The sequence below is a fragment of the Antechinus flavipes genome, chromosome 2 (assembly GCF_016432865.1).
Source record: "Antechinus flavipes isolate AdamAnt ecotype Samford, QLD, Australia chromosome 2, AdamAnt_v2, whole genome shotgun sequence".
In the NCBI taxonomy this organism is placed as follows: Eukaryota; Metazoa; Chordata; class Mammalia; order Dasyuromorphia; family Dasyuridae; genus Antechinus; species Antechinus flavipes.
The window spans coordinates 430,730,703-430,755,016 of NC_067399.1; the positions used below are offsets into that span (position 1 = coordinate 430,730,703).

At 36.3% G+C, this 24,314-nt stretch overlaps 1 protein-coding gene across 5 annotated transcripts in view; it reads right to left on the bottom strand.

The window, feature by feature from the left end:
• The window catches only part of ABLIM3 (actin binding LIM protein family member 3), a 180,317-nt gene that overhangs the window by 70,310 nt on the left and 85,693 nt on the right, over nt 1-24,314 (bottom strand). For all 5 annotated transcript variants that reach the window (XM_051978948.1, XM_051978945.1, XM_051978946.1 and 2 more), the window contains exons 4-6: nt 12,759-12,871; nt 6,643-6,769; nt 4,943-5,036 (exon numbers count right to left, since the gene is read on the bottom strand). In XM_051978948.1, coding sequence (XP_051834908.1) covers nt 4,943-5,036; nt 6,643-6,769; nt 12,759-12,871 — 334 coding nt within the window. The remainder of the gene's footprint in view (nt 1-4,942; nt 5,037-6,642; nt 6,770-12,758; nt 12,872-24,314) is intronic.

Here is a 24,314-nt window from a genome sequence, read left to right on the forward strand (position 1 = left end):
AAAAGACTACATTTATATGGATATCAAAAGAAACAGAGATAGAAACAGAGACATATATAAGAGATACAGACATAAATATAAATGATGTGGATATAGATATCTATCTATAAATCTAATAGGTATTTATATCTGGGTGATATCTATTTACTTATATATAAAATAAAAACAAATGTACATCTCTAGACAGATGTTTATATCTGTCTAACTAGCTAGTTAGCTATACTCAGTTTTCTGTACTTAGTTCTGTGCCCTCTGGTCAAGTAGAACAAGTCTAATCCTTCTTCTCCACTATATGTAGTGATTATATCTTCCTCCCCCAAGTATTATTTATATTAAATTTCTATTTCTTCCAACTGATTAATTTACATTGTGTTCTTGAACCTTCAAACATCTTCTATGCTATGTTCTAAACATGTTTCAACACATTAATGTTCTTCCTCAAATGTGATGCCCAGAATTAACTAAGATGTTGCAAATCTGATGTGTTGAGGTCAAAGGATAGTAAGACCATTGCTTCCTTATTCTGGATATTACACACCTTTTTATGTAGCCCAAGATTACTGTTTATTATGATGATTATTTTGTCTGAGTCTAAAGTTCTATCAGTGTAAAGAGCTCCCTACTAAAGAAATTGCATTTATCAATGAAGAGAAAACTTATGACTTTAGAGAATTAAAAGAGAATTATAATTTTAGGTGGAAAAAAGAGAATAGTCTGGGCTAGTGAGAAATTAATTGATTTGCCTAAGAATCACAGGGTCAGTATGCATCAGAGGAAAGGCTTGAACCCAGGTTATTTTGACCCTGCCAAGCTATTTCTCCATTGTTATCATTATTATAATTAATTATTGATGTTGACATTAAAAATGCATGCTCATTTTGATTTATTGTTTTCTCCTTTATGTGTGTTAGTTATCTCCCTAGCTAGATAGTAATAACTCACATTTATATAGCTTTTTATGCTTACGAAGTGCTTGCTATATTGTCGATAGCAGTTCAAATTCACATAGTGCTATCCTTATAACCTTATGAGGTAGTACTAGTGAGAAATTTCCTATTTCACAAGTGGTGAAACTGAATTTCAGATAAGTGACCTTCAGCTGAGGTCATTCAGGAATTTAAGCCAGGACTTACATTCAGTCCACTGGATTCCAGTCCATTAGTCTTTCCATAGTAAATCAGGATGGTTGTTTCTCATTTTGTGGTACCAACATAAGTGCTGCCCAGCCAGTCAGCAACAAATGTTTATTAAGCACTCACTAAATAAGTAATTGTGCTAAGTGCTGAGGGTACAGAGAAAGGCAAAACTAAATCCTATACTCAAGGACCTTACTTTCTAATGAGAGAGAAAACTTATAAATAAATAGGTACATACAAGATAAAACCGGAATATATATAGAACAGATAATCTTAAAAGGGAAGCCTCTAGCAGCCGAGGGGATGGGCAAAGGTCTCCTGTGGAAGATAAAATTCGAGCTGATTCTTGAAGGAAGCCAGGGATCCTAAGAGTTAGAAGTAAAGAAGGAGAATATTCCAGACATGGGGACACAGCCAGTGCAAGAAGATAGAAGTGGAAAGTGGAATAAGGTGTTACAGGGCATAGTAAGAAGGGAAGAGCTAGCTTATTGAGTACAGAGAGGTTTAAAGAAAAGATGACTGGAAAGATAGAAAGGGGCCAGGTTGTAAAGAGCTTCATATGCCAAATGGAGAACTTACTATTTGGAGCTGGAAGTAACAGGAAGCTACTAGAGGTTTTAAAATTGGGGGTAGGTACAACATGGTCAGACTAGTACTTTAGGAAAATTACTTTAACAGTTGACTTGAGGATGGATTGGCGTAGGGAGAGGCTTGAGGCAGGAGGACCAATTAGAAGACAAAGAGAAATCAGAGAGAAGGCTAACCTTGAGGAACATTGAGAAACAGCTTGGGATTGTATGTACAGAGGAATAAGGGAAGGAAGGAATCTGTATTGTATGAGAATAGAAGAACTTTCCTGGTACAAAAATAAATTGAATGTTATACATCCTGGGATGGTGGGACTGAAGAATGGTCTTGAACTATATAACTTAGAATTCAGGACCTGCAAGAAGGGAGCTTAGGGATCACTAAAGAAATATCTTCATTTAAAAAGGGATATAAATTGAGAGCTTAATTAGAGAGTTTAAGAGAAATTAAAGAGTTTAAGTATATGACCAATATCTGATGTGGAGGCCTGGAAGTCATATTCTATAGAATAGGAAACTGAAGATCATAAGAACAGACTTGTCTAATGTCTGATAGTGAGGAACTAACAGTCAGGACTTGAACCTGACCTTCCTGATTTCTAGGTGAGTGCTCCTTCAATTACATTAGAAGTCATAGGCTATAGTAGAAATTACTATTATAGTAATTTTAATAATTAACATTAAAACATCATAATAGTAGTATTATATAAATTAGTATAATAATAATAGCTATTATTTATGTGCATTTTAAAATTTCCGAAGCACTTTTCAGAAACTGTCTCATTTGATTCTCAACAATAATTTTTTGAGGAAAGTGTTGTTATCATACCATTTTAGAGATTAGGAAAACGAGTTTGAGAGGGGTTGGCATGACTTGTCTAAAGTTCCACCACTAGTAAATAGTGTCTCAAGGCAAACTTGAACTCCCTTCTTCCTAATTATAAATCCAGCACCAATCTACTATGCCTCCAAGGATGTATGAAAGCCTAGAAAGCAGTGAGACTTGCAAAAGATTTGGTAAATGGAATGCTGCAAATAACAGCTAACTATGACCAGTGCTGCTGCAGAGAAACCTAAAAGGAAGATGCAGTGGAGTTGTTGCCATGGTAATGGACCAGTGGGAAAATGGGGAAGGGTCAAGTGCTTAGAGAAGCCCATTTTGAAATAAGTATATTATATCAGTACCTAAAAAAACCCATATTTTATCTTTAATGCTCAAATATTACTGCATTCACATTTGGGAGAAGGAACATCAACTTGCCTTTGAATCTACTCTTAGACAGGGCTGGGAGCTAGCTGGTGGTAGATAGAGCTAGGCAGGGTAATTGTGGGCTTGACTCATTGGGAGATAGGCAGAACAGGATGACCATGACGATCTACGGAGAGGGAGGAAGATTTCAAGAAATATTTGGAGTCAAAGAACTTGGGTTCAAATTCTGTTTTTTACTAGTAACATGTAACCTTATGCAGATCCCTTTATGCTCTCTGAATCATTTTTTCTGATGCAAAACAAGGGGATTGAAAGTATCTGATCTCAAGAGTACTATAATATATCTTCCCTGCTGCCAAGAAAGTCCTGATTATAAAATTTTGGAGCTGGAAGCCCCCTCAGCACTCATACCTAAACCTTAGTTAATTCTAACTCTATTTGTTACCTTTGTGACCTTAAGCAAATCAACATCTGAGTTTCCATTTACCTCATCTGTAAAATGAAGGGGTTGGATTGGAATCTAGTCACTCAATGATTTTGAAAGCCCCTTTCAATTTTAAAACTTTGGGCCTGTAATTTTATGATCAGAGATATTCCCTATATCCTCCCTTCAAACAGGTAGACATCTTACATCTAAGTGAAAACCTTAAGATATATATAACTCTATCTTGAGAGCCCATTCCTCTCTCAGACAGTCCTGTAATTCTACTATTTTCTCTCATATTGTATTCATGTCTGCCCCTCTGTAGCTTCTATTATTTCTAGTTTTGCCTTCTGAGACCAAGCAGAACAAGTTAATACCTTTTCTACATGATAATTCTCCTAGGATACAGGTGACCACTTCTCATTTTTTTTCTCCTAAGTCCCATCTCTTTTACACAGTCCACATTACATTCAACCATCCTCATATAACATGTTTTTGAGGGTTCTTCTCTAGAACTCATTTAATTCACTCATTTAATGGGGGCTTACTGGCTGACTAAATAACTACATTATACACAGAAAAGAGGGTGACCACTCCAGAGTGGGAAAGGAGTCATGCCATGTGAGAAGCCATAATAGGAATGGGGCTGTTCACGTTGGAAAAGAAAATATATGATCTTAGTTTTCAAAGATTTAAAAGGCTATCAGATGGAAGAGGGATTTGGCTTGTTTTTCTGTGCCTTGGGCATAACTAAAATTAACAGGTGAAAATAACCATGACACATAGTGTGGCTGTAAGACAGAACTTACTAATGGATGAAGCTGTCCAAATAGAAAGGACTACCTCAATGAGTAAGTTCTCCATCACTTGAGGTACTCAAGTATAAGCTAATTGGGTGAACAAAAAGTTATTTCTGTTCAGGTTCAGCTAAGATGAGATATACTTAGAATACCTTTTAGATCTGGGAGTCTGGAATTCCATGACTAAACAATGCTGGGAGAATCTTTTGGACAATGTTTCCCAGAAATTTTCAAGTATAAAATAACAAGACAACAAGCATTTTTTAATCTCATGCTATGTGTCAGGCACTATGCTAAATATGTGAATCCTTATGAAATTATAGAAATTATCATGAACCCCTTCCCCATTGGACAGTAATTATGTCATTAGAATTCACTGATTGAGAAAATTTTTAATACCAAAATGACATCTGGTGCACAAATGATTTTATGGACCCTTAGCAATAATTCTATGACTGCTCAATGGAATGAGGTTCAAAAATTAGGTATCCTGCTACAGAAATGATCCCTATACAAGTGAGAGTTAGGACTAGATAATCTAAGGTGTCTTCTAGTTCTGAGAGTCTATGATTATAAGTATACAAAATGAATCCTTCTTCAGAGCAGGCTCTGCCTATATAGGCTTCCTGATGAATCTGTTCTCAGAGGAATTCCTTCTTTTATTCTGGACAATGTGATAAATAGTCATTGGAGTCTAGGGACCGAGTCCCAGTCTTTGGGATCCATTCCATTTCAGCAGGAGTAGAGGGGGTATAAAAAGTGAATTGTTTCCTGTGTCAACTTACCTCTAAAACTCTGCCACTGATATACCGGTCACACGTCTCACACTTAATACCAAACTGGGAATGATAATCAGTCTCACAGTATGGTACTCCATCCCTGTTGGAAAAATTCATGAGAGAAGAGAGGATGAGGAAAAAAATCTCAACATATAAGAAGTAATAGGTTTGGTTTTCCTTTCAATTTCAGTCCTCCCTGTGCCCCAATGGATTTCAGATGTCCACCTATTCCTTTGTCAGCTTTTCATTGCCTATACAATTCTCAATTAACCAGGAAATCTTTTAATTTTTTTTTTTTGGAGAAGCAACTAGTTGAAAGCCCCCAAAACAAGGACTGAAGAGAGAGAGATATTTCTTTTCTCCTTATAATTTCCAAATCCATTCATATTATTTGATCCTTTATTTCTTCCTGACTTCAAGATTTCTTCTGCTTCCAGACTTTGTCCTAATTTCTCAGAGCACTTCAGGTGACTTAGTAGTTACCCCAGAGGTTTCTTGTTAAATAACATCAACTGGAGGAGAGGAAGGCAGAGACACTAGACAGTGAAGGTCCAAGGAGATCCAGTGGGGAGAAAATAGTTTCCTTGTACTACAACTCATCAAATGTCAATTTCTTGATTTTCTTGGTTGCCTAGTTTCTTATTTGGAGGTAAATTGTCATGAGAGGTCAAGAAGAATAGGATTTAACTTAACAGGACTTTAAACTGCTGGATTTTAAAAGATTATTTCAAAATGGGCACTGATGTTAAATTCTTTTTAATATGGTTCTGGCTAATATTATAGAATATAAGGATGGTTTAATAGGGAGACTAGAATAATGAAAAGGACTCTGAAGCAGGAAATCAGGAGATCTGGGCTAGAGACAACTCTAGTACCATCTTTCTCCAACACTCTGGATCTCCCTTTCCCCTTCTCTGGGTTTCAGTTTCCTTCTTTATAAAATGAAAGAGTTATACTAGATCAACTCAGATAATCCCTCAGATCTAATAGTCCATGAATTAGTTGTTCCTGTCACTGGATCCACCTCTAGATTCAGAAGGACTGCAAAGAGCAGTTCAAGGCAACTCAGTCAGGTGCTTTGTAGTGACTGAGCTGAATGGAGCCTGGAGTTTGGCTTGAGCACTGGACTGGATCAGGCCCTGGAGAGAATTCTCTCAGCTGTCAGAAAACTTAGAACAAAGCTTCTTAAACTGTGCGTCATGAAATTATGATTTATTATCAGTAAATGTTGGGTTTGCATATCTATTTTATATACTTACATACCTGAGATTGCGTAAAAATTTCTCAAATAAAAAGGGATTGAAAAATGAGTAGAAAGATTTTAGGATCCCTGTCTTAGAATATAGTTTATAGAAGGTCAGAGCTAAAAGGCGCTTGACAACATAGACTTGTCTGACCCAGGAGGGAATTTAGAGCATAGAATATCAGAGCTAAAAACTATCTTACAACATTGACTGTTAGAACTGGAAGGTCTTTAGAGAACATTTAATCCAATGACTTCATTTTACTGAGGAGGAAACTGAAGTCCAGGAGGTGAAAGTTGACAGCAAGTTAGTGACATAGCTAAGATTTCAAACCAGGGCTTTAGGGAGCTCTATCCCTCTCCCTGCTAAGGGAGCAGTCTATTCACCCAGATCAGCCTCCTATCCACCTTGAGATCCCCTTGGGCTAGGAGGTCACTTGGGATGGGGGAGTCAGACACCCACTTGCTAATATACTCCCCAGTGAGGACAGTCCCACAGGTTTGGCATTTGAAGCAGCTGACATGCCATTGCTTCTCCAGGGCCAAGAGAGACTGGCCATGTTTGATCTCCTCCTTGCAGCCAGCACAGTCTAGAAAGATAAGGAAATACCACTGAAAGAAACATTTGGGTTTCCATCTCCTTTTTTCCCCACCAGATTATTACTGCATTTATAACAATAAGAACATTTCATATCACATTTTTTGTAGTGTTCAGCTCATTATGAGGAGAAAAGAGAAAAGGCATTTATATAGCACCTATATTCAACTAATATTTAAGCACAAGTCAAAATTATAAACCTTTCCCAAGTTCAGACAGATAGGAATAGATGGCAAAAATCTAATTTAATCCCATGTCCTCTGATTGAGAAGGATTAGGACTCTCTCTAGTGTACCACTTCTCTACTGATTTTGGCACCTAGGCGTAAAGTGGAATCATGAGGACTAGGGTTCAAATATGGCTTTAGATACTTATTCCCTGATGTGCAAATCACTTAATCTCTATCTGACTCAGTTTCTTTATCTGTAAAATTGGGGATAATAATAGCACCTACCTCTCAGGATTGTGAAAATAAAAAGTCAAGTGCTTTTCAAACCTTAAAGTACCCTAAGGTCATTATTAATTGTTGTTTTCCAAAACTATGGGAGTCAAAGATATGGAGATGATCAGGATATAACTCAGAGCCAGTTGTATAAGGAAAGACCCCTTATTTTAGAATCATATAACCTGTTTCAGGTTCTGGGTCTAATATTTATTAGCTGGATGGTCTTAGGCAAGTGAAATCATCAGTTGGAACCAAGGTTAGGATAGTTCTAGCCCTTGTCTCAAAGGGTCACAGTGAGGATAAAATAAAATGATTTGCAAGAAATATTTCATAACTATAAGTCTGGTATAACGTAAAGAGTTTTGGCTTTGGAGTCAGGAGGATAAATTCAAACACTGATTGTCACTCATTATTTCTAGATGAACTTGAGAAACTCATTTCTTTCACAGCCTCAGTTTTATTACCTGTAAAATGAGGGGACTAAACCAGAGGTTCTCTAAGGTCATTTCCAGTTAAACATCTGTGATTCTAAGTACTGGAGAAATCTGAGCTATTCTTCTACTATGGCAAAAATGATGACAAAGTTTTTCTTAGCTAGGCATGAATGTGACTTTAGATTCCCGAAGGTTATTCCAGGACAGCCTCGGCAGGTCTCACCAAGTTAGATAGGGTTTGAATAAGGTTCTGGTTGTAGATTATCTATCTGTTGTCCAAGGATCAACTCAACTCAGTGTAGAGAGGCTCCTCACTAGATAATTATTAATGATGAGTTAGTTTTTTCTCCACAGCAATTCTCCTAGGTTCTCCTTATTAGAACCTCTTCCTCCAGTCTCTGTTCATTCTAACCCATTTTCCACAAAGCTACCAAATTGATCTTTCTAAAACACAGAGCAGAACATGTCATTTCCTTTCTCAAGAAGTGTCAGGGGCTTCCTTCTGCCTCTAGGAAAAAGTATAAATCCTTCTGTTTGGCATTTAAAATCACTTACTCTCTGGATTTAGTCTACTGTTATTTGATGTTTACTCCACAGTAACTCTTCTTCCTGCATTTTAAATTCCAGGCAAACTAGACTATATTTAGTTTCTGCTATGGTACAAGCCATTCTATCATTCATCTTTGTACAGATTCTCCCTCATATCTGCACTCTGTCCTTATCTCTACTTTTCGGGATTCTAGCTTCCTTCAAAGCTCAGCTCAGCTCATCACTCCCTACACAAGGCCATTCTGAATACCTCAACCGATAATACCCACTCAACATATTACTCTGGATATGCTTTGCAGAGATCCTATATTTATAGAATCTGTGAATGTACTGCTTCCTCACTCCAACAAAACGTAAACTCATTGAGGGTTTTTTTGGGTGTTTTGTTTTTGTGTTCATATCCTCAATTTCTAATACAGTAGCTGGTTAATAAAGGTGATTAATGAATGAGTAAGTGAGTGAATGAATGAATGAAAGATTTGGAATCTATATCAGAAAAGAGGGTGTTTGCTAGATGAAATCATGGACCCTTGAAGTCTGAAAGAATATTATATAGTAAAATAGAGTTGTCCAGCAAAACATCTAAAAAAGAGGAAGCAGTCAGACACATAACCAATGAGCATATTCATTTCCAAAGGCTGGGCACAATAATATAGAAATCCCATTCCCAAAGCAACTAGCTCCTAAATGCCAGTCTTGTATTTCCTCCAACTGTCTATTTATCATTTATACCATAGTTTAAACAAAATAACAATAATAATTGTAGGTGATCAATGTTCCAGGTATTGTATTAAGGACTAAAAATAGTTTAATCTTAGCAAGTTCAAAATGGAACTCACTTCCTCCTAAACTTATATTTCTTAAATACTTTTTTTCTACTGAGGTACTAGTATGTCAATTAATCAGTCCACAAGCACTTATTAAGTTTGTATTACATAGACCAGGGACCTTGCTAAGTAATAAGGGTATAAATAAAAGCAAAAGACAGCTTCTGTTTGCAGGGTATATTGTTGAGTTATTTCAATCATACCTGACTCTCTATGGCCTCATTTGGGGTTTTCTTGGTAAAGATTCTAGAGAGGTTTGCAATTTCCTTCTCCACATCATTTTACAGATGAGGAAATGAGGCAAACAGAGTTAAGTGACTTGCCTAGGGTCACACATTTAAAAGTTTGAGGCCAGATTTGAACTGAAGTCCTCTTGACTCCAGAGCTGGCACCTAGCTGCCCTTTGTTCTCAAGGAGCTTGTCATTTTTCTGTTGAGAATATGAGTGAGTCATTCAATCAATAAGCACTGGTTCAGTGTTGACAATGTGCCAAGCACTCTACTAAGTGTTGGAGATACAAAAAAATAGTCCCTGCCCTCAAGGAGTTCATAGTTTAATGAAGGGAGAGACACCAAGCAAATATATATGAACATGGTCTATATAGGATAAATAAGAAATAATCAAGAGAGAAGGCACTAGAACTAAGAAAGCTTGGGCAAGGCTTCCTGCAGAAAGTGGGAAGTTAGTTGCAATTTAAAGGAAGCCAGAAAAGCCAGTAGAAGATAAAAAGGGAGAAAATTCCAGACGTGGGATTCCCCAACTATTGGGGTGAAGGAACAGTGTCTTGTTTGTGAATTAGCCTGAAGGTTAGTATCACTAAACGGAAGAGTAAATTCCAACACTGGAAAAATCGAAGGGAGCTAGTTTGTGAAGGATTTTGAATGTATTTGATCCTTATAGTGATGGGGAAGCACTGGAGGGTATTGATTAAAGGAGCAGGTTAACATAGTTAAACCTGGGCTCTAGGAAAATCCCTGGTGGTTGAATGGAGGGTAGATTGGAGTGAGGAGAAACCTGGGGAGGTAGACCTAGCAATTGGCTAAGGCAAAATCCAGGTGCGCAATGAAAAGAGCCTGCACCTGAGTAGTGACAATGTCAGAGTAGAGAACACATATTTGAGAGATGCTGCAAGGGCAAAATCAACAGGTTTAGTGACAGATTCAACAGGGGTATGGGAGAAAATGAAAAAAACACTTCAGAATGTTACAGGGTCAAAACTTACGATCCTTGATACTTCCCTCTCCTTCTCCTACATTCAAATAGATGCCAGATCATGTGACCTCTGCCTTTGCAACATCTCTCATATCCATGTCCTTCCTTCCATTGATAATCGCACCACCCTACCTCAGACTTTCATCACTTCCCAGTAGGACTACTACAATATTCTACTAATTTTTTTCTCTGCTTGTTCTCTCTCCATCCCCTGGTCTATTATAACACAGCTTTTGAAATAATTTTTCTATGATACAATTCTCACTTTCCTTCAGTAGATCTCCATTGCCTCTGGGAAAAATCCAAATGTCTATCTGAGCTTTAAAAACCTCCAATCTGGCACCTGTCTACCTTTCTAATCTTGTTTTAGACAGCTCTCCATAAACTCTGTGAACCGGCAAAATTGGACAACTTAGACATTTCCTGAACTTAGTGTTTCATCTCCATCTCTGTACATTTATACACATTCTGAATAGGCTTCCCCCTCAACTCCGAATTCTTGACTTTAAGAAGCAGTTCAGGTGCCATCTCCACTGGGAATCCTCTCTAGATTCTCTAATTTTTAGGGCTTTCTCCCTTCTCCAATAATTGCTTCCTTGTCAGTTTACATTGTTAACCTTAGATTGTAAGCTCTCTGAAGGCAGGAACATTTCATTTTTGTCTTTGTAACCTGTTGTATGGTGCCTTGCAAGTAGAGTGTACTTAAAAGATATTTACTTAATTTTAATTTAAAAGTATTAAAGGGAGAGCTTCAAAATGTAGTGATTTTCTCATCCCTGAAACTCCATTGGAGACTGGATCATGAGAGAAGATTATAGGGTTAATGTTACCCCTGAGGTTCCATTTATCGTGGATTTTCTACAATGTCAACAAATTATAATTCTGTCAAGGATCTCAGAATGACAAAGCTGGAGATCTTTAAGATTATCAAGCTCGAATTCTTCATTTGACCAGTTTAGAAATTAAGACTCAGAGTACAAAAGTAATGGGGGTAGATAATTACCATCATCATGCTAGCCAGCACCAGTCTCAGGTTTAGAGCAAAAGTCTCCCAATTCTCAGCGAGACAGAAAAGCATCCCTTGTTTTCTTAAACGAATTCTTTACTTTGTTTCACATATGCAACACAATCCCAGTTGTGTTTTAGCTGTTCTTTAGTCTGTCAAAATGTTTCCTAAAATGTGCCAATATAATCTGACAGATGTGACCCAAACCAGGGCATAGGGTAGATAATTGGGCTGCATTTCCCTTATTTTGAATAATCTTATTCTATTGATTGTTTTAATGAATATGATTATGATATGTAATTATTGGAATTAATCGATAATAACAGAATTTTTAATTAATTGGTTATTCTGCTTCTATGAATGCAGCTTAAGACCGACCATATTAATTTTTGCAGGTTGGTGGGTCACAATATTTGTGGACATTGAGAATACTGTTCATTAAAACCCCAAGTCTTTTTCAAATAAACAGTGAATTACTATCTGGTCATGTTTGCTTCATTCTATATTTCTTGAATTCATATGTAGGATTTATTCTCATTATATTTCATTATATTAGATTTGAGTCATTGTTCCAATCTGTCAAAATCTTTTGGATATTTTATTTTGATATGAAAGCTGTTTCTCTAACATTGTATCATTAACAATTTTGTTAATTAGCCATTTAATTTATAAAATTATGTCAAATAAAATAAGTTTGAATAAAAATATTGAATCAAATATGACTGAGGAAGAGCCCTTTGATTACATTAAACACTTCTTTCAAAGGTGATTCCCCTGATCCCCCTCATTCTAGTGTCTTCCTTCTGTGGATTTTCTCCAATTTACGTACATAGTTTGTACATAATTGTTTAATGTTGTTTCCTCCATTAGACTGTGAGCTCCTTGAAAGCAGGTAGTATATTCTCTGTACTAAGTGCATTGCCTGGCACATAAATGTTTACTGATTGACTGATCGATTGATCATCTACTATTATCATTATGATTTTGTTTAAACTATGGTTTAAAAAATGAGTAAGAATTTTCCAGGTTGAGAAGTTTTAATTACATCAGAATAACTGCATAATTTTGTCCTGGATTTTCAGAGTATCACAGTCTTAATTTGTTCAGTAATCAGTAGTTATTTTCCCTGCTGTGGGGTTAGGAGAACAAGCACATGGTCCAAATGCTCTAATAAGGCACATTACCTACAAGCACACATCAGACTGCAGAGTAAAATCCTTTGATTTTCAAGTTTCTAATGGGCATTTCCAGCTTTATCTGTTACCTGGTTATAAGAAAATTAGCTTCATTTTACAATTGTCCTAATTGGGTTACAAAGAAAGGTAGCTGACTGTACAATCTAATTCTGAGAAATTTCCAACTTTTTTACTTCAGGTCCTCTGATAACAGTTAGATGACATGTCCACTTCTAGCTGGGCCACATAACAATCAAGCATGCCAGGAATAGACAATGTCCAGAGACAAGAGAGTTTGGGTATGAGAAGGAACAGAACTAGATCCACACTTACGGCTTGGTCCGTGAACCTTGATGGGCTTGGCACTGATCATGGAGTTGGAGCACGTCTGGCAAACACATTCTTTGCCACTGAATGTCACTTTGTCACCAATGGGGAAAGGTTTCCTATAAATGGGAAGAATAAGAAATTCATCACATGTCTTCTAATTGTTCTGTCATGGAACTGAAATAACAACAACAATAATAATAATAGTAATAATGAGCCATAGACAGAGCTGGAAGGGACCTTGATGATCATTTAGTTTAATCCCCTCATTTTAAAGATGAGAAAACTAAAAATAGGAGAATTAAAAATGATTTGCTGTAAGGCACATAGACAATAAATACCAAAGCTAGGATTCAATCCTAGGACCTCTGGACTGCAGAATGAGAGCTTTTTCTTCATACTATGATAAAACATTTAAATAATATGCATATTCAATGATAACATATGTATATAATGATATAACATTTCAGTCAAACATTTTTATAATCCAGGACCTCTGGACTCTGTAACCAGAGCTTTTTTTCATGCTATAATAACACTTATATAATGTTTATATTAATGATAAAATATTTATCAATTTACATTATCTCATCTTTTATAAAATCTTATAAGGAAAGTAAGGCAAACATAACTATCCCCATTTTGTAGATGAAGAAACTGAGGCTAAAAGACAAGAAATGGTTTTATGTGAAGCTAATCAGGGGAAGAGAAGAACTGGAACTCTGGTGTCCTGCTTTCCAGGCTGATATTGTTACAATCACAGTATATACAATTTGAAAGAAAACTCAGAAGGGAAGAGCCCAGTTCCCAGCCCTGTTCAGCAATCTCCTCTATGATTATCTTGCTAGATTATCTTTTTCTGTGTGAACAGTTTTAAACAAGGGAAATTTGGAGAGGGAAAATGACTTTTCTAAATTTATATAGATGGTTAAGTATATCAGGATTTGGACCCACATCTTCTAACTCCCAAGTCAGAGAGTCCACTGCTCCCCACTTTGCCATTTTGCCTCTGTAGAGCACAAATACACATAAATAAATATACACCAACTACATCAGGTATATTCTGGATTCTACTAATCAGAAATATTACAACATTCCTACTCATAATGATCCTGAGAAAGGAGTAGGATTTGGGGAAGTATTTAAAATATGGACATATTAAGAATGTTTTTGGCTAAGAGATGGGAGGAAGTGGTAATCACAGCTTAATGAAAAGTCTGGGACTGGTTTTATTACCCATGGCTTGGGCAAATTCACTTATTGTCTCTATGTCTCAGTTTTTCTACTTATGAAGTAAAGGGTTGGATTAAGTTAAAGAATCTATAATATCAGAGCTGAGAAAGACAAAAGCCTTAAAAACATAGAATTTCAGAGGAGAAAAAGACTAGAAATAATTTCTTCTAACCCCACAGGATAGATGTAGTTTCTATGGAGTGAAGTTAAAAGGAGAAAAATTTTGGCTTAACATAAGAGAATTTAGTAACAATTATAACTATCCAAAAAATGAAATGTGCTGTCTTTTAAAGGCAATGAGCTCCCTCCCTGTCTCTCGAGGTCATCATGTTGATACTTGCTAACCATGTTATAGTGTGAGGGAACTCCTGCCTAAGTATGAGGTCTCTGTTATTTCTGATATTTTAAAATTGATAAAATTTAAAATTAAAAAATTAATTAAAAAAGTATTGAGACTTTAGAAAGGATGTAGGAATAAGATGCCAAAAGAAACTAGTTCCTCAGTAACTCCATCAAAAATAGAAATAGAAATTTTCAAAATAAAGTTGGCTTTAGAAAAAAAATACTCAATGTAATAAACATTCTAATACAATGAAAAATATAATGGCTTAAAAGAAACCAAAAAAAAGTCAGAAGAAAAAAATTCTAATAATACCAAGATCAACACCAGAAACAAAACTAGATTTTCTCAAGATACTCACTACAGCTAAAGGAAGAATGAATATGAATAAGAAATTTCTGGGTAATTTGAAAATGCAATATAACATTTTAGCAATATCAATGAAAATGTAAGCAAATAGAAAATAAAAATAAAATCATTTCATTAGAGAATAGAATGGCAGGAACGTCAGTAAAAGCAGAAAACATGCCATAAAATTATAGAACTGAAAAAAAAATCAAAATAATGCATCAAGAGGATAGAATAAAAAGGGGAAAAAAGGTTTTCTTAAAGAAATGAAATTAATCACTTTGGCATTGTACAAAAAGGAAATAGGAAAAATATGGAGAAAAGTAGTAAATACTAAAAATCACAAACCATCAATCAAAGTGAAAACCAAAGTAAACAAATCATTATCAAGCTGTAATAATAAAGAGATGATTTTACAAGCAGCCAAGAAGAAAGTTATCAAAAGCTTTAAAACCTGTTTAAAAATTCAGGATTTTTCTATAACATGAAAAATAGTTGAAGAAAATAGAGTATGATACCAAAAATAGAGCCTCCATTCAAAAGGCAAATCATCTCTTTGAAGACAAAAGATGATCAATTAAAAATTCACAAGAGTTTGAACAATTTGGGGAGGGCAGAACCAACCTTAAAGCAGGTTTTAATATGTATAATCTAAAGAAAAGAAAAATAGCACAGAGCCATAGATAAGTAGGAAAATCAATGGGCTCATTACAATTGTGATTAACTAATCTATTAAAGGGATATAACACAAGAACAATAGCATGGCTTTGATTAACAACTGAATTATACAAACAAATTTGTAAGAGGACAAAGGAAAGAGGAGAAGAAAGAAATATACCGGTGTTGAGTGCCATAGATAAAGACTGAAATAAAAGAAAAAAGTAAAATGAGAGACTGGGCAGCAAGGTGGCACAAAGGTTAGAGCATCTGGCCTGAAGTTTGAAGATCTGTGTTTAATCTGGCCTCAGACACTTATTAGCTGTGTGATCCTAAACTAGTCACTTCACTGTCTGCCTCAATTTCCTCATCTATAAAATGAGCTGGAGAAGGAAATGGCAAATCACTCCAATAACTTTGCCCCAAATGGGGTCATGAGGAATTGAGCACAACTGAGAGACTGAACAAAAACAACAATAAAGAACAGAGTGGAGAAAATCTAGAGTGATTTCCCATTTCCAACAAGGGAATGGGTGAGGAGACAGAAGTTTTGCAAAATTATTCAGTAATAGAATAAGACATAGGAATTATCTTTAGTGTAAGGTTGAGGTAGGGATGATATTATTGATACAAGGAAATGACACTACTGCATATAAAATTCTTTTTTTCACAAAACATATCATTTAATAAAGTCCATAAGGTTATAGAAATAAGTCTATCATAATTATGGAGAGATGGGAAATGTTTGATTATTCAACAAATAGAAGAATATATAGGAGACAAAATAAATGTGTTTGATTAGATCTAAATGGAGGGTCTGTGCATAACAAAAAACCAAAAAGGAAATAAAAAGGAAAAAAATGAGAAAAAAAATTCTAGCTATAAACATAATTGATAAAAGTTGGATATAACTGACACAAATTTATATAAATAAGAGCTACTCCTTAACATGAGAAATGTTTAAAGAGGATGATAGTTCCAGGGAAAAGAAGCAAAGCACTTAAAATCTTAAAAAATGTTCAGAAATGAAAGGCTACCTTACATCTATTACATTGTCAAATACAGTTTAAAGCAATAAAATTTGATTACTGGATTACTGGATTACTAAAAATAGTCTTACCCAGTTTGTGGTTGATTAAACTGAACTGGTGAAATTTTTAAAGAGAAAATATTATTATATAACTAGAATTTTAAAAACTTCATATCTTTTGATCTAGTAATCCCCTCTCTTAGAATTGTTTACCAAGGCTATTGACAGGAAACAAACAAACAAACACCTCTCCATACAAAAATATTCTGGCAACATCATTCATAATAGCAAACAAAACACTGGAAACAATCAATATACCAAAGAACTGAGAAATTGCTCAAAAGATGATGGCATGTGAAGATAATGGAATATCATGCCTTAAGAAGCAACAACTATGAAGCAAAGAGTTCAATACAGAAAATCACATCTAGTTATACAGAATATAGAAATCGGGAACAAAAAAACTATATTTACTGATTACAATTATATATTAGCAACACAATCTGGAAAAAAAAATACAAGAAAAAAAGTTCAGTAAACAAACCAAAAAAAAAAAAAAAAGTGATTTTTGTTTCTTATGAACACTAGTGTATATTTTAATTTTTCTAAACAAAACTACAAATAGAAAGTTTACATTTGTTTGTTCCTTTAAGTGGTTATTATCCTATTGTGAGATCTAATTGACAAATAACTGACAGCTACTCAGTTTATACCTCGGGCACTGTGGCCACTATGGATGCGCAGATGCTGGGTTTGAAGTCAAGAAGCAAAGAGTTCTAAACCTGCTTCTCATACTTACTATTTATGTGGCCATGGCATGTCACTTAACTCCTAGGTACCTCAGTCCACTCTTTATAATTTATTTATTGGTTCATGGAGGGTTGTTCTTTCTGATGTTGTTGTTGATCAGCCATTTTATTTGTGTCCAAAGCTTTCTGATCCCATTTGGATTTTTCTTGGCAAAGTTAATGGAGTAATTTGCCCATTTCCTTCTCCACCTCATTTTACAGATGAGGAATCTAAGCAAAATAGATTTAAAGTGACTTGTCCTAGGTCACACAGCTAGGGAGGTTCTGAGACCAACTGGTAATTTGAATTTAAGAAGATGAATCATCCTAACTCCAGGCCTGTCATTCTATCCAGTCTGCTATCCAGTTGCTTTATTATTTGTGTACTAAGTTTATATTAATAAAAAAAAAATTTAAGATACTAGACTTCTAAGTTACATCAAAAATTAGGGAGGTGAGCTGCAATACAGAACCAGGTTTCCAAATGCCTAGGCCAGTGATATTTTCACTTATCAGGCTGCTTTGGTAAATTATCTTTAAGGCAGCCTCTAAGCTCATTTGTGCTAGAGGCAGCTCAATTCAGCTTTCTTCAAAGAGAGCCAACTGTTTAATTTTTTGAGTATCTACACGGCAGAAATGGCTAATGCTACCAATAAGGGCTTGATTTATTGTATTATTGATGATCTAAATTTAAGAAAAAAATGGAGAAAATGTAAAGAAGACAGAGTTCTCCTGTACATATTTTTTCCCAGTGGTTATTAAACAGTCAACAACACAGTCTTGCTTCTAGGCTTGTATTTTATGTTTTGTGTTCTACAATTTAGGTTTTAAGATTCCTTTTAGTTTTTTTTTTCTTCTAGCTTTGATATTCTCTGTTTTCTGTCCTAAGTTTAGCTCCAGCTCAAATACTTGATGTTAGATATTCTAAGGCCTATTGCACCTATGACGCTCTGTGATTCTCCATCTGGGAGATGCCCAAACTTGTGAGGTTAATTTGCTATGAATTGACAGAATATGGACTGGCCATGACTTGATCAAGTATAGCATATTTTATTACACTCAATACAAACAGTGATAGAAAAAATAAGAATCCAGGAAAGAGTTGATAAAGTGAATAGAATATCAGCCTTAAAATCAAGAGGACCTGAGTTCAAATCCCAGCCTCATATACTTGTCAGGTGTGTGACCCTAAGTCACTTAACCCCAAATGCTGCCCTTCCTCCTTCAATAAAAAGAATATAAGTCAAAACTCTTAGGTCTGCCTCAGATGAGTTCTACTTAGGTTATGCAACTTCTCAAGGCCTCAGTTTTCACATCTGTAAAATGGGATTGATAATCTTTATAATATCTACCACCTTACAGGACTGTTGAGAAGATGTTTTATTATTTATTATATATAATATAATATAGTTTATTTATTATAGATAAAACGCTATTAATGAGAATTATTTTCTCCCTGATCCTATAACCCACCTCAGCCCTCCTTCAACCTCTCTATAAGCTACCAGATTAGATGGCATAATGGATAGAATATTAGACCTGGAGTCACAAAGATCTGAGTTCAAATCCAGCCTCAAACACTTAATAGATATGTGATCCTCGGAGAGTCACAGCCTTTGTCTGCCTCAGAAAGTCCTAATAAGTCCCAACTCATTTCCATGAAGCCTTCCTACCATTAACCTCCATTGCAGCAATAAAATTACTAGCTGACATTTATGTAGTACTTTAAGGCCCGCAGTGTACTTTAGAGCCATTAAAGCTTCATTACAATCCCATGAGGTGCTTTGTAAAGAGTTCACTGTCCCCATTTTATGAATGTAGGAATTAAGACCCAAGAAAGAACTGGAACTGACATCTCCTCTCCCCTCAGTCACGTGGTTTTAAGCGGCATAGCTGGAAGCTTGAAACTCAGGGCTGCTAGGACCAAATAGTTCTTTCCACCACACCGGGTTGTGGATAATTTCAAAAGCAATGGCTCTCTTCCGTGAACTCTCTCTTCCAACAACCAAATCCCTTATGCTCTGAGCCACACGCTTGCAATTAATCACATCCTGGCCTGTGACAGCTCTCCTAATGCTGTTATGAACTGTGATTTATGTCTTTTGCTATTATTTCACTTTCCCTTGTGTATGTCCCATCTCCTCTATTAAACTCTCCCTTTATGACAATTAGGAACAGTCATCAACACAATGATTAATGGGCTCCAAAGGATTATAATGTCCAAAAACATCCTCTCGCGATGTCTCCTCAGAGTGTGGAAGTGACCCTGCCTTCTCTAAGGTCATGCAAGCTCAAGAAAGTCCCACCAAGGGGGAGAAGCTGAGGAGAGACCATTTGAATGTTTTCCAAGGACTCTCTCCCACTTTTTTTTCCTTAGGCTTTTTTCCTCAATCTTTGTTGTGCTATGACTTCCTCCCTCCCTCCCTCTGACCCTGTATCAACTCCATACTAAAATCTAGTGTGAAATCCTGAGGCAGCTAGGTGGCGAGGTAGATGGAGCATTGGATGTCGGGTCAGAAATAATTGAGTTAAAATCTAGTCTCAAATATTTACTAGCTATGTGACCCTGAGTAAATCACTTAATTTTTCTGACCCTCAGTTTGCTCATCTGTAAAAAGAGGATAACAATCGCACCTACCTCTTAGGGTTGTTGTGGGGATAAAATGAGATAATAGGTCTAAAATGCTTCATGGATCTTAATGTATTATAGAAATGTTATTGTTAGTATATTAGTTATTAGTATTATTAATTATTACTTTCCTCTTTGTCCTATTACCACTCATGAATTGCCAGATTTTCACCTTGGATTACTTTTACCATCTACCTGCTCTGCTCCTTCTCATGTATTGCTGAATAAAATTAGAAAAAGTCACTCACTGAGACAGCTGAGTTTATCTCTCCCCAACATATGTTATCTCTCCTCAATTTAGCACCTATTTCAGTAAGATGATTTTTTTATTTTTCCCAAATTGCTTCTCTAACCTACTCCCCAGTGAGAGTCTTCCAGATGTTTTCTTCTCAGATTTCCTAAACCCTCCTCCCCCACCTTATTAATTGATAACCTCATCTTTTTTGTACATTACTATAAGGAAACAAGCATTTATTAAATGCCTACTATGTGACAGGGCAATGTGCTTAGTGCTTTATATTATTTCAACTATGGGGAATAAGTGCTTTTAGTATTTCCATTTTATTGTTGAGGAAATTGAGAACAAAGTTAAGTGCCCAACGTCACACATTTAGTTTCTGAGGTCTTCTTGACTCCAGGCCCAATGCTATATCTCCCGCATCACCTAGCTGCTTATTTACTAGTAAAGTAGAGGTCATGCACTGTAAGTATTCTCTCCTTCCCTTTTCTTCATCTCAAAATGCCTTAACATCATCCCTTCCTCCTCCCTCCTTTACTTTAGTCTCTGAAGATGAGACAGCCATTTCCTCACTAAGGTCAACCCCTCTAGAAGAGCTCTTAATCACAGTTCTTTCTATCTTCACCAGAAAGTATGAAAGTCTCCCACATTCTTAAAAAATACTTTTGACACCTTATCTCTTTAAAATATTGTCCAATTTCTCTCCTCTTTTTCTCAAATTCTACAAGAAGTTATTCATCTGCATTGCCCCCACTTACTGTCTTTTCACATTTATTTTAAATAAAATTATAATGATAATCACAGATTGTCCCCGGAGCTTAGAATGTTCTTATTCCTCACCTCAATGAACTCCTAATTTACTTCAACAAAAATATCACTTTCTTTATAAGATCTATTTTGACTCTCCTTCCAGTTGCCAGGGCTTTCTCCTCCCCCATTTATATTTATTTTACATGTATATATGTGTGTGTGTGTGTGTGTGTGTGTGTGTGTTGTCTCCCCAGCTATTATATAAGCCCCTTTAGGGCAGAGGACCATTTCAGGATTGTTGCCTTTGTAATCCTAGCACATAGCAAAGTGCTTGGCAGATAGAAGATGCTTAAAAAATGTTTACTGATGGATAATGGTAATAAAGGTGGCAGTAAGAATAGCTGATATAATGCTCTGATGAAGCTGAGTGACACTTTTACATCAATTTGTTACCCAAGCATTTTACATGGATTATCTCATTTGAATCTCACAACCACCCAAGGAGACTAAATGTAATGAGTCTCATCACCAAAGTTAGACACTAGGAAGTAGATTATTTTGGCAAAAGAAGCATCTCAATCACTTCCGAGCCCTTCCCTTCACTTGCAGGCTCATTTATGTCAGAAACTGCTACATGCTTGCAGCCCCACTGTCAGTGTCCAGAGCTCTAGTTATCATAAGATTTGGAAGGAGGAGCACCATGGGCCGGTAGACAAACATTACCTGAAAATCTCAGAACAATGACTACAGGTCAGGCTGGAGCCAGCTGAGCATCAATCAACTAGTTTTATAATCAAAGATACAGCTGAAGGTCAGGCTGAGTTGCCCTGGAAGTATTGGCTTTTGTCTGTTCAACTGAGGCCCCTATAGGTCTTCTATTTCCTTTCTGTCAGGTTGAATTTCTGACTTTACATGGGAGAAAAAACACCTGGGTTCAAAGAAAGAAGGTATGTGTGATTTCCCTATAATCATCATTAGCAGAGCTGAACAAGGAGAAACTATAGCTACTGAAGATACTTTTTCCTACCATAGTTTTCATATTTTACTACACACACACACACACACACACACACACACACACACACCCCTTCCAAACTGTAAGAACAATTTTTCTTCAACTCCTTTGCAGGTCCCAAACCCATAGGCATAGCTGTACTTCACGGCTGTGCCCCAGCCCTCACTTCTTTTCTCCCTAAACTCTATCATCTCTTGAAAATCTCTTCTGTTTCCATGACAGATTAGCTCCCAGATCTTCATATCCAACCTTCTTTTATCTTCTGAGCTCCAATTTTGCATCCCCAAATGGCTGAGATAAGATCTTCTGGATATCTCTAGGCAACTCCAACTTAACCTGTTCAAAAGAACTCTAGTTTCCAACTCTATTCCTCTTTTTCATTTCCCTAATCCTACTAAGGACATTACTATTCTACAATCCCTCAGGTTCATGGTCTAACAATTGTCCTTACCTCTTTACTTTTACTCATAGCTCTCTTTGACCAGCTGCCAAATCTTCTCAATATCTCCGGAGTCTTTCCTTTTTTCTCTACTCACACCACAACCACTGATCCAGATCTTCTCTCTTCACTTCTTTTCTAAATTACTGCAGTTGTTCTCTCTCTGTGCAGTCCTTTCTCTTCTATCTGCCCTCTACCAGCTCTCAAATTAATATTTCTAAAACACAGATCTGACCATACCATTGAATCTCCAGGAAGTTCAATAGCTCCCCACTGACTTCACATTAAAACACACATTCTTCTGTTTTCAATGACACTTTTCACCATCTTGTTCCAACCTATCTTTCCAGACTAATTATGGGTTATTCCTCTCATGTATTCTTTGGCCAAACTAACCTTGCTTGTTATTCCTTGCACATAATTTCTTTGCATATAATTTTGGCTTTTTCTATCTCTCACTTCTGAGTTTTATCATGGACTGGAATGGTCTCCTCTCTCCTCATGTTCATCTCTTGGAACCCTAACTCCCTTGAAAGCTCAGCCTATAGAAACTGGAAAATGAATGGATGCCCATCAATTGGAGAATGGCTGGGTAAATTGTGGTATATGAATGTTATGGAATATTATTGTTCTGTAAGAAATGACCAGCAGGATGAATACAGAGAGGACTGGCGAGACTTACATGAACTGATGCTAAGTGAAATGAGCAGAACCAAGAGATCATTATACACTTCGACAACGATATTGTATGAGGACATATTTTGATGGAAGTGGATTTCTTTGACAAAGAGACCTGAGTTTCAATTGATAAATGACGGACAAAAGCAGCTACACCCAAAGAAAGAACACTGGGAAACGAATGTGAACTATCTGCATTTCTGTTTTTCTTCCCGGGTTATTTATACCTTCTGAATCCAATTCTCCCTATGCAACAAGAGAACTGTTCGGTTCTGCAAACATATATTGTATCTAGGATATACTGCAACATATCCAACATATAAAGGACTGCTTGCCATCTAGGGGAGGGGGTGGAGGGAGGGAGGGAAAAAAAATCGGAACAGAAACGAGTGTCAATATAAAGTAATTATTAAATAAAAATTAAAAAAAAAAAGAAAGCTCAGCCTAGCTACAACCTCCTTTAAAAGGACATCCCTGATTCCCAGATGTTAGTATCCTTCCCTTGATATTTTTGATGTTATATATAAAATGTATGTATATTTATTTATTTATGAATATATTATTTCCCCTTAATAAGATGGAAGAAACTGTCTCTTTTTTTTGTATTTTTATCCTTAGCACCTAGCATAGTGTATGGGACATATATAATAGGTGCTTCCTAAATGTTTGCTGATTGGCTGATGGATGGCCAGTGGTCTTCCACCATAAAAAAAAAAAAAATGTCCTCTTGGGAGGGAGGTTACCCAAGACAAATCTTCACCTGGCCAGTGCCATTTTTCTCCTGTGTTTTGTGTTTTCCCACACTTCAGGGCTGCTTTCTGCAGAGCTCTGAGCTCCTTCCCTACTTCCTCGCTGGCCCCTTTGATTTGGCTGTCCTGGATGCTGTGACTTTTCCCAGCCCAGGCTCCTATTTACAGAATCACTAAATGGCAGAGTTGGAAGAGGCCACAGGAATCATCCAGTTCAACTTGCTCATTTTACTGAAGAGAAAATTGGGGCCAAGAGAGGTCAAGGCTTGAATGCCTGGCAAAATTCAATAAGACAGAATTTAACAGGGCTAAACACGACATTTGGCTTCAGAAAAGCTATTGCACAAGTACAGCATTGGGGGAGGCAGAGCTAGAAAACAGTTACTGGGGAAAATGAGTGAGAGGTTTTAGTGACCTAGAAGCTCAATTGAGTCAACAGGGTGACATGGCAACCAAAAAACCCTGTTAATCATCATCTCTCTTATACTAAATTAATAGAGTAATGTGGTAGTCTGACTGCCCTGGTCAGATTCACTTTGGAGTACTGTGTTCATTTCTCTGCACTGAATTTTAGGAAAGATAATGACAAATCTGGATGGGCTTAAAGGATGGCAATCAGTATGGTAAAGGGGCTAAGGTCAATGTCTTACAGGGATCAGTTGATAAAA